Source organism: Neopsephotus bourkii, unplaced genomic scaffold, assembly GCF_033783945.1.
Source record: "Neopsephotus bourkii isolate Nb327-2 ecotype Australia unplaced genomic scaffold, CSIRO-AGI_Nbou_v1 NB_649, whole genome shotgun sequence".
NCBI classification, from domain to species: Eukaryota; Metazoa; Chordata; class Aves; order Psittaciformes; family Psittacidae; genus Neopsephotus; species Neopsephotus bourkii.
The window spans coordinates 1-10,625 of NW_026901148.1; the positions used below are offsets into that span (position 1 = coordinate 1).

At 69.6% G+C, this 10,625-nt stretch overlaps 1 protein-coding gene across 1 annotated transcript; it reads left to right on the forward strand.

Moving 5' to 3' along the window:
- Positions 1-263: 263 nt before the first annotated feature.
- On the forward strand, positions 264-8,433 carry LOC133211687 (microtubule-actin cross-linking factor 1, isoforms 6/7-like; the record flags this gene model as incomplete). The annotated part of the gene is made up of 14 exons (XM_061352258.1): positions 264-505; positions 804-989; positions 2,312-2,437; positions 2,641-2,784; positions 3,705-3,893; positions 4,160-4,274; positions 4,347-4,504; positions 5,248-5,410; positions 6,084-6,238; positions 6,313-6,387; positions 6,675-6,792; positions 6,939-7,114; positions 7,685-7,805; positions 7,986-8,433. Coding segments are annotated over 14 exons (2,015 nt in total), but the record flags the coding sequence as incomplete, so codon positions are not given.
- Between the last annotated feature and the right edge of the window lie 2,192 nt (positions 8,434-10,625).

Below are 10,625 nucleotides of genomic sequence, written 5' to 3' on the forward strand. Positions count from 1 at the left end.
GTTCCCTGCAGTGCTGGGTCCTGGGTGCAGCCATTCCTGCCCTGCAGTGCTGGGCCCCTGGTGCAGCCATTCCTGCCCTGCAGTGCTGGGTCCTGGGTGCAGCCATTCCTGCCCTGCAGTGCTGGGCCCCGGGTGCAGCCATTCCTGCCCTGCAGTGCTGGGTCCTGGGTGCAGCCATTCCTGCCCTGCAGTGCTGGGCCCCGGGTGCAGCCATTCCTGCCCCGCAGTGCTGGGTCCTGGGTGCAGCCATTCCTGCCCCACAGTGCTGGGCCCTGGGTGCAGCCGTTCCTGCCCCGCGGTGCCGGGCCTGGCGCTGCCGCATTGCCTGCACCCCTGTCCTGGCAGGCAGCACCAGCTGGAGGAGAGGCTGCTGCTGTCGGGGAAGTTCTCGGAGGCGCTGCAGGCGCTCCTGGACTGGCTGTACCGCGCCGAGCCGCAGCTCAGCGAGGATGCGCCCGTCGGCGGCGACCGCGACCTGGTCAGCGACCTGATGGACAAGCACAAGGTGGGTGCCCCCGTCCCTGTTCCTGTCCTCCTCCCTGCCCACACTCCTGTCCCCATTCTGTTCCTGTCCTCCTGTCCCGTCCCCATCCTGATCCCATCCCTGTCCCCATCCTGATCCCATCCCCATCCCATCTCCAGCTACCCTGGGACCGGGCCGGGGCAGGGCTGGAGTCTGGTGCAGGGCGATGGCCGCAGCCCCTGGCGCACGCAGCTGCAGCGGTGCCCGTGCTGCATGGAGCCTGCGCTGCAGCAGGGCCAGGCGGGTGCCGCGACGCTGCCGCCGTCTCTCCCCGCCGCAGGTGTTCCAGAAGGAGCTGGGCAAACGCGCCGGCTGCGTGCGGGCGCTGACGCGCTCGGTGCGGGACCCGGCGCGCGGGGACTCGCCGTGGCTGCAGCGGCAGCTGGAGGAGCTGAGCATGCGCTGGGACCTGGTCTGCCGCCTGTCCCTGGGCAGGCAGGCGCGGCTGGAGGCAGCGCTGCGCCAGGTGCTGCAGGGGCTGCAGGGGGCGATGCTGCAGGGTGCTGTGCGGGGTGCCTGGGTGATGGGAGCTCATGCGCTGCTTTGGGTGCTCGGGCTCTGTGTGGGCACTCTTCAGGGTGCTGCATGGGGTGCCTTGGCTCTGTGTGTGCCTGCGCTTTGGGGTGCTGCATGGGGTGCCTTGGCTCTGTGTGTGCCTGCGCTGTGGGGTGCTGCATGGGGTGCTTGGGCTCTGTGTGTGCCTGCGCTGTGGGGTGCTGCATGGGGTGCCTTGGCTCTGTGTGTGCCTGCGCTGTGGGGTGCTGCATGGGGTGCCTTGGCTCTGTGTGTGCCTGCGCTGTGGGGTGCTGCATGGGGTGCCTTGGCTCTGTGTGTGCCTGCGCTGTGGGGTGCTGCATGGGGTGCCTTGGCTCTGTGTGTGCCTGCGCTGTGGGGTGCTGCATGGGGTGCCTTGGCTCTGTGTGTGCCTGCGCTGTGGGGTGCTGCATGGGGTGCCTTGGCTCTGTGTGTGCCTGCGCTGTGGGGTGCTGCATGGGGTGCCTTGGCTCTGTGTGTGCCTGCGCTGTGGGGTGCTGCATGGGGTGCCTTGGCTCTGTGTGTGCCTGCGCTGTGGGGTGCTGCATGGGGTGCCTTGGCTCTGTGTGTGCCTGCACTGTGGGGTGCTGCATGGGGTGCTCGGGCTCTGTGTGTGCCTGTGCTGTGGGGTGCTGCATGGGGTGTCTGGGTGATGGGAGCTCATGCACTGCTTTGGGTGCTCGGGCTCTGTGTGGCCGCGCTGCAGGCTGCTGTGTGGGGTATCTGGGTGATGGGTGCTCATGCGCTGCTTTGGGTGCTCGGGCTCTGTGTGGCCGCGCTGCAGGCTGCTGTGTGGGGTATCTGGGTGATGGGTGCTCATGTGCTGCTTTGGGTGCTAGGGCTCTGTGTGGCCTCACTGCAGGCTGCTGTGTGGGGTGTCTGGGCTCTGCATGCGGTTGTGCTTTGGGTGCTGCGTGTGGCTGTGCAGCTCTGTGTGTGGCTGTGTTGCAAGCTGCCATGCCCGAGTGCCAGGCTGGGTGCTGCAGGTGCCGGGGGAGGATGCTGTGTTCTGCAGCTGCATGGGGAGGTCCTGGTGGGGGCCGTGGTGTTGCACCAGGGCAAGCAGCATCCTCTGTCCTGCTGCAGGATGTCCTGCAGCCGGGCTGGCAGCAGCTCTGGGCACATGGTGCTGCAATGAGTCGCATGTGCTGGGTGCAGGAGCAGCAGCCACAGGGCCTGGTTGGGGGTCTCGGGGCCTGGGCCCTGGTGCTGCAGCCGCGCGCTGGGGCTGAGTGGGTCCCACGTCCGCTGCAGGCTGAAGAGTTCCAGAGCCTGGTGCAGTCATTCCTGCGCCGCCTCGGCGAGTCCGAGCAGAGCCTCAAGTACGGCGCCATCCCCGAGGAGGAGGCGGCCGTGCAGCAGTGCCGAGACCTGCTGCAGGTTGGTGCATCCCTGTCCCGGCACGTCCCAGTCTGCCACGGCTCCCACCGGGCTCCCATTGCACACAGACACGGGTTTGGGGTCCTGAGGGGTGGGGGTCTGGGGTCCCATGCACCCGCAGCCATGCGTGGTGACCCCAGTGTGAGGGGTGCGGTGGTGCCGGGGCTGGACCCGGCGCTGTCATGGTGCATGTCCCCCCCCAGGAGCTGCTGCAGTCGCTGCAGTGCCAGCAGCTGGAGCTGGAGTGCATCACCTCGCTGGGGGAGGAGATCCTCTCCTCCTGCCACCCCGACTCCGTCGTCACCATCAAGTCCTGGGTCACCGTCACCAAGAGCCGCTTCCAGGAGGTGAGAGGGGTCCCCACGTCCGGGGGAGGAGAGCGGGGGAAGGAGCTCTCCCCTGTGAGGGTGCTGAGGCGCTGGCACAGGGTGCCCAGAGGAGCTGTGGCTGCCCCATCCCTGGCAGTGCTCAAGGCCAGGTTGGACACAGGGGCTTGGAGCACCCTGCTCCAGGGGAAGGGGTCCCTGCCCTGGCAGGGGTTGGAGCTGGAGGAGCTTTGAGCTCCCTCCCACCCAATCCCCCCCTTGGTCTGTGCAGTGCCCGCATCCATCTCCTGCTGCCCCCTCTGAGCTGCAGCACCCACGGCTCCCCCTGCCCCGGGCCCTGCACGGCCCTGCCGATGCTGGTGCCTCATTCCCATGGGACCGCAGCTGCCCCCCAGCGCAGGCAGGGATCCGTGCCCCGGGATCCCCATCCCAGAGGGGTTCCCACAGCAGCCGGAGGCTCCCAGCTCTGCCCGGACGGGTCGGACTGGTTGGGCCCATACTTGCCTGGTCCCTGCCTGCTCCAGCCCCTCCTGAGGGGAGCTCAGAGATCCTGGGACCTGATCTGGAGCCGCCGCTGCTCCGGTTCCTGCAGGCAGGGCCCGGCCACGCTGGCAGCGGCACAGGCACTGGTGCTGGCACCTTCAGCTGCTGCACCCAGGACCGGTGCTCCCTGTGCTGCCCCATGGCCATGGGGGCTGCGGCTGCGGTCTCTGCCCCATGGCAGAGGTGGGATCCCCCCTAGTTCTGCCCCACAGCCCTGCCTCATAGCCACAGGGGCTGCTGGCTGGAGGTCCCTGTGCCTGCCCCATGGCAGGAGTGCACCGTGCAGGGGCCATCCCCACTGATGCCATGCCCTGTGGTGCCCGGATGTAGTCACAGCCCCCAGGGTCTGCAGCCCTGCAGAGCCCCCCCGCAGGCCCCAGCCCGGTGCCGTGCCGCAGGTGCAGCGCTGGGCGCAGCAGCAGGGCGAGCGGCTGCAGGCGCAGGCGTCGCGGCTGGCGGCCGAGCGGGAGGATGCGGCGCAGCTCCTGGAGTGGATGGCGGCGGCCGAGGAGGCGCTGGGGCTGCGGGACACGGAGCCGCTGCCGCAGGAGGTGGAGCCGCTGCAGGAGCTCAGCGCGCAGCACGCGGTAAGGGCCATGGTGTGCGTGTGTGCCCCCACCTGCCTCAACCCCACCGAGGGCTGCGGGTGCCCCAGGCCGCAGCCGTGCATGCAGCAGTGCTGCAGCAGCACCTCTTACGTGTTGCAGCCAAGCCCATGGGCTCTGCAGCACGAGCTGCGCATGCAGGAGGGGGCAGAGGGGCTGCTCTGTGCTCCCAGCATCACCCCGTGCCTGGCTGCACTGCAGCGGTGGTGCTGCTGCGGCTGCTGGGTGCTCAGTGTGCTCTGCTGCAGGTCTTCATGGAGGAGCTAAACCGCAAGCAGCCTGACGTGGAGAGGGTGACCAAGAGCTGCAAGCAGAAGCTGGCCGCAGAGCTGGGCCCACCGGTGGCGCGCCGGCTGGCCTCACGTAAGGACCGCCCCGTGCTGCACTGCGCCGGCCGCAGCCCTGGCTCTGTGTCATGGTGTGTGCTGGCTGCAGGGCGCCGCAGCGCGGGGAAGGCACCGGCGGAGCTGCCCGGAGCACCGGAGCCCCAGAGCCCGCTCACGGCGCAGGTCCTGCAGCGCTGGCAGCAGCTCTGGCTCCTGGCGCTGGACCGGCAGTACCGGCTCGAGACGGCCCTGCAGCGCCTGCGGGAGGTACGGCGGCTGCGCTGCAGCACCGGCGGGTGCAAAGCATGGCATGGGGCAGGGGTGATGCATTGGGTGCTGCGTGGGCAGAGCAATGCACTGGGTGCTGCGTGGGCAGAGCAATGCACTGGGTGCTGCATGGGCAGAGCAATGCACTGGGTGCTGCGTGGGCAGAGCAATGCACTGGGTGCTGCGTGGGCAGAGCAATGCACTGGGTGCTGCATGGGCAGAGCAATGCACTGGGTGCTGCATGGGCAGAGCAATGCACTGGGTGCTGCATGGGCAGAGCAATGCACTGGGTGCCGCGTGGGCAGAGCAATGCACTGGGTGCCGCGTGGGCAGAGCAATGCAGTGGGTGCCGCGTGGGCAGAGCAATGCACTGGGTGCCGCATGGGCAGAGCAATGCACTGGGTGCTGCATGGGCAGAGCAATGCACGGGGTGCTGCATGGGCAGAGCAATGCACTGGGTGCTGCATGGGCAGAGCAATGCACTGGGTGCTGCATGGGCAGAGCAATGCACTGGGTGCTGCATGGGCAGAGCAGTGCACTGGGTGCTGCATGGGCAGAGCAATGCACGGGGTGCCGCATGGGCAGAGCAATGCAGTGGGTGCTGCGTGGGCAGAGCAATGCACGGGGTGCTGCATGGGCAGAGCAATGCACTGGGTGCTGCATGGGCAGAGCAATGCACTGGGTGCCGCATGGGCAGAGCAGGGGGCTCTCAGGGGAGTAATTCCCGTCTCTGCCCCTCGGAGCTGGAGGAATTCGCTCACTTCGACTTCGGGGTCTGGCGCAAGCGCTACATGCACTGGATCGGGCAGATGAAGTCCCGGGTCCTCGACGTCTTCCGGGGCATTGACCGGGACCAGGACGGGCGCATCAGCCAGCGGGAGTTCATCGAGAGCGTCCTCTCCTCCAGTGAGTCCCACTCAGGCACTGGGAGCGGTGCTGGTGGAGACGGGAACGGACGGGGTCTGCCTGCGGGGTCCAGCCCAGGCTGGGGAGAGGGGCTGGGGCCTGAGGAGCAGGACTTGGGGTGCTGGGGGGGGAGGAGCTCCCCAGGACCCAGCTCCAGTGAGCGCTGGAGCCCAGAACCCCCCCGTGTGCTGGGTGCAGCCCAGAGCGGGAGCAGCAGCGCAGGGAGGGGATCCTGCCCCTCTGCTGCGGGAAGGGGGGAGCTGAGAGCAGCTCCAGTGCCTGCAGGGGCTGCAGGAGCCTGGAGGGGGCTTGGGGCAATGTCGGGTATGGAAGGGACGAGGGGCAACAGGTTCTGTGTGGAAGATGGAACAGTGAAGTGAGGTGCTAGGAAGAAATCCGTTACCATGAGGGTGGTTGAAGAGGTTGAAGGGAGAAGCTGGGGCTGCCCCATCCCTGGCAGTGCTCAGGGCCAGGTTGGACACAGGGGCTCGGAGCCCCCTGCTCCATGGAAAGGGTCCGTGCCTATGGGGGGTGCGTTGGAACCGGATGAACTCTTTAAGGTCCCTTCCAAAGAATCCATCCCATGGCTTCAGGATCCCCCTCTGGGGCCATGGCTCAGTGCCGGCCCCATCCGCCCTTGGCGCAATGTGCCCAGAGTCCCCTTCCCACCCAGAGTTTCCCACCAACGTCCTGGAGATGAACGCTGTCGCCAGCATCTTTGACATGAACGGCGATGGCTTCATTGACTACTGCGAGTTCGTCAGTGCCCTGCACCCCAGCCGGGACCTGCTGCGCCGCGGCGCCGATGCCGACCAGATCCAGGACGAGGTGCGGCTGCAGCCGGGGGGGCTGCATGGGCTGGGGGGAGTCCCTGGGGGCTGACCCCCGTGCTCACCCTGCAGGTGAACCGGCAAGTGGCCCAGTGCAACTGTGCCAAGCGGTTCCAGGTGGAGCAGATCAGTGCCAACAGGTACCGGGTAAGTGCTGGCAGCGCTGCGGCACCGCCTGCGCCACGCCAGGTGCTGCAGCTCCCATGCACCTGCCCAGGAGGGGCACGTCCCCACGTCCTGTGGGCCCCCTGGTGCTGCGGGCTGCAGCACAGGGGTGGATGGGACCCAATGGCTTGGTGATGGGCGCAGCTGGGTGCCGGCGCCTGCCCTGGCACCCACTCCCCAGCACCGAGCCCTGACGAACCCCCCAGTGCTCCCTGCACTGCCCTGACCCCTCCTGCCCTTGCCCCCGCTGCGCCGCGGTGTCGCTGCAGTTCGGGGAGTCGCAGCAGCTGCGGATGGTGCGGATCCTGCGCAGCACCCTCATGGTGCGCGTCGGTGGCGGCTGGATCGCGCTTGACGAGTTCCTGGTGAAGAACGACCCCTGCAGAGGTGGGGATGGGCGCCCCCCACCCCGGTACCCGCACCCAGGGGGCTGCCAGTGGGCTCTGCAGTGGGAGCTCTGCTGCGCTGCTGCAGCGGGGCCCCTGCGGGATGCGGCCCCATTCCCAGCCCTTGTGACCCCCTCCATGCCCCAGTGAAGGGAAGAACCAACCTGAAGATCAACGAGAAGTACCTGAGCACGGAGGCCTTCGGGGCGGGCGCAGGCAGCGCCTCCTCCCCCTCCTCCAAAGCGCTGTCCCCGACCCGCTCCAGCTCCAGCCTCAGCCTCTACAGCAGCGCCTCAGCGCCCTGCAGCCCCCTGGCCAGGAAGGTGAGAGCTGCAGAACCCCCCGGGCCCCCCCGTGTGCCCCGGGCCCTGCCGAGCGCTGCCCCTGTGCCCCCTTGCAGTCGGTGCAGCACTGGATGCGCTCTGGTGACCACTGCCCCCCCTGCCCCTGTGCCCCCTTGCAGTCAGTGCAGCGCCGGATGCGCTCTGGTGACCGCTGCCCCCGCTGCCCCTGTGCCCCCTTGCAGTCGGTGCAGCACCGGACGCGCTCTGGTGACCGCTGCCCCTGCTGCCCCTGTGCCCCCTTGCAGTCGGTGCAGCACCGGACGCGCTCTGGTGACCGCTGCCCCCGCTGCCCCTGTGCCCCCTTGCAGTCGGTGCAGCGCCGGACGCGCTCTGGTGACCGCTGCCCCCGCTGCCCCTGTGCCCCCTTGCAGCGGTGCAGCGCCGGACGCGCTCTGGTGACCGCTGCCCCCCCTGCCCCTGTGCCCCCTTGCAGTCGGTGCAGCGCCGGACGCGCTCTGGTGACCGCTGCCCCCGCTGCCCCTGTGCCCCCTTGCAGCGGTGCAGCGCCGGACACGCTCTGGTGACCGCTGCCCCTGTGCCCCCTTGCAGTCGGTGCAGCGCCGGACGCGCTCTGGTGACCGCTGCCCCCGCGCCCGCGGCTCCCTCCTGCCCGACGCAGCCGAGCTGCAGCTCCCCGCGGCTGAGCAGGGCCTGGCTGCAGCACCGGCAGGTGAGGCTGCGGCACTGCGGGCCCCCGCTGCTGCCCTGGGTGCAGCTGCCCTGGGCGCTGCTGCAGGCTGCGCACTGCCTGTGCCACGGGGCAGTGGGACCCCAGCGCAGCCGCAGCGTGTGGGGCAGGCCATGGGTTTGGCAGCACCATGCAGCTCCAGCGCCTCTGTGCCCATTGCAGAGCCACCCGAGGGGTCCCCCCCGCAGCGGTGCAGCCCCTGCCGCTGACCCCCGCACCAGCACCCTCGGCCGGCCCCACTCAGGACCCTCCTGTCCGCTGGAGGATAGCGGAGGTGCAGCCATGTGCCCGCAGGTCTGACCCGCGCTGCTGCTGCAGCATGCGTGCAACCCCCTGCCCCACAGCACCCCTCTGATCCACAGCACCCCTGTGCCTCACAGCAAGCCCCTGGTCCGGCTGCTGCAGCCCCTGCCCCGCTGCAGCCCCGGTGATGTGCTCCAAGCACCCACTGCAGCCACAGCATTTGGGGCAGTGGGGCTGGGGCAGCCCAGACGCCACCGTGATGGGCTCTAGCCCTTGGGGTGGCTGCCGGTGCCATTGGTGCTGGGTTGGGGGTTCCCCCCCTGCCATCAGTGCTGGGTAGGGGCTCCCCCCATCCTGCTGCCCGCACCCCAGTGGGCCATGGCCGGGCTCGGTGCCTTCACTGGTTCTGGTGCTACCCCCCCGTCCCTGTGGGTACCTGCGCTAGGGCTCCGGCTGCAGCCACCCTGATCCCGGTGGGGCTGGGGCTGCTGGGGGGGTCCTGCACCGCACTGCACCCCCCGGCGCAGGTCCCGGCCCCGCTGCCGCATGCTGCCACCACCCCCTAACCGAAGAGCAGTAGAGCTGAATGTAACCCGGCCGGGCCCGGCCCGCCAGCACCAATAAACAGTAGATGGTTTTCTATGAGTGCCCAGCCGCTCTGGGTCCGTCTGTCCGTCCCCGTCCACCCCCGTCCACCCCCGTCCATCCCCGTCCATCCCCGTCCATCCCCGTCCATCCCCGTCCATCCCCGTCCATCCCCGTCCATCCCCGTCCATCCCCGTCCATCCCCATCCATTCCCCTCCATCCCCATCCATCCCCATCCATCCCCGTCCATCCCCGCCCATCCCCGCCCATCCCCGTCCACCCCCGTCCCCTCGGCCCCAGTCCCAGGGCAGCACTGGAGGGGTGTGACACCGGCAGAGGCGCCAGGGAGGCCCCGGGCGTTGCGGTGCTGCCAGCGGGCACGGTGCCGGTTGCACCTCCAAACCCGGGGGTGCATCGCTGGGATTCCTGCGGGAGCCCACGCCCAGGAGAGCTCCTGCGGCTCCGGGTCCCTCCCGAGCTGCTGCTGCTCCAGGTCCCTCCCGAGCTCCAGCGGCTCCGGGTCCCTCCCGAGCTCCTGCTGCTCCAGGTCCCTCCCGAGCTGCTGCTGCTCCAGGTCCCTCCCGAGCTGCTGCTGCTCCAGGTCCCTCCCGAGCTGCTGCTGCTCCAGGTCCCTCCCGAGCTGCTGCTGCTCCAGGTCCCTCCCGAGCTCCTGCGGCTCCAGGTCCCTCCCGAGCTGCTGCACTCTGCTGCTCCAGGTCCCTCCCGAGCTGCTGCGCTCCAGGTCCCTCCCGAGCTGCTGCTGCTCCAGGTCCCTCCCGAGCTGCTGCTGCTCCAGGTCCCTCCCGAGCTGCTGCTGCTCCAGGTCCCTCCCGAGCTGCTGCTGCTCCAGGTCCCTCCCGAGCTGCTGCTGCTCCAGGTCCCTCCCGAGCTGCTGCTGCTCCGGGCCTCAGCCCGCGCTCCAGGTCCCTCCCGAGCTCCTGCGGCTCCGGGTCCCTCCCGAGCTGCTGCTGCTCCAGGTCCCTCCCGAGCTGCTGCTGCTCCAGGTCCCTCCCGAGCTCCTGCGGCTCCAGGTCCCTCCCGAGCTCCAGCGGCTCCAGGTCCCTCCCGAGCTGCTGCGGCTCCAGGTCCCTCCCGAGCTGCTGCTGCTCCAGGTCCCTCCCGAGCTGCTGCTGCTCCAGGTCCCTCCCGAGCTGCTGCTGCTCCAGGCCCCTCCCGAGCTCCTGCGGCTCCAGGTCCCTCCCGAGCTGCTGCTGCTCCAGGTCCCTCCCGAGCTGCTGCTGCTCCAGGTCCCTCCCGAGCTCTCCCACCCTCCCGAGCTCCTGCGGCTCCAGGTCCCTCCGAGCTGCTGCTGCTCCAGGTCCCTCCCGAGCTGCTGCTGCTCCAGGTCCCTCCCGAGCTCCGCGGCTCCGGCCCTCCCGAGCTCGCGCTCCAGGCGCTGCCGGCCCTCCCGAGCTCGCGGCTCCAGGTCCCTCCCGAGCTCCAGCGGCTCCAGGTCCCTCCCGAGCTGCTGCTGCTCCAGGTCCCTCCCGAGCTGCTGCTGCTCCAGGTCCCTCCCGAGCTGCTGCTGCTCCAGGTCCCTCCCCCCCCCCCCCGAGCTCTGCTGCTCCAGGTCCCTCCCGAGCTGCTGCTGCTCCAGGTCCCTCCCGAGCTGCTGCTGCTCCAGGTCCCTCCCGAGCTGCTGCTGCTCCAGGTCCCTCCCGAGCTGCTGCTGCTCCAGGTCCCTCCCGAGCTGCTCTGCTCCAGGTCCCTCCCGAGCTGCTGCTGCTCCAGGTCCCTCCCGAGCTGCTGCTGCTCCAGGTCCCTCCCGAGCTGCTGCTGCTCCAGGTCCCTCCCGAGCTGCTGCTGCTCCAGGTCCCTCCCGAGCTGCTGCTGCTCCAGGTCCCTCCCGAGCTGCTGCTGCTCCAGGTCCCTCCCGAGCTGCTGCTGCTCCAGGTCCCTCCCGAGCTGCTGCTGCTCCAGGTCCCTCCCGAGCTGCTGCTGCTCCAGGTCCCTCCCGAGCTGCTGCTGCTCCA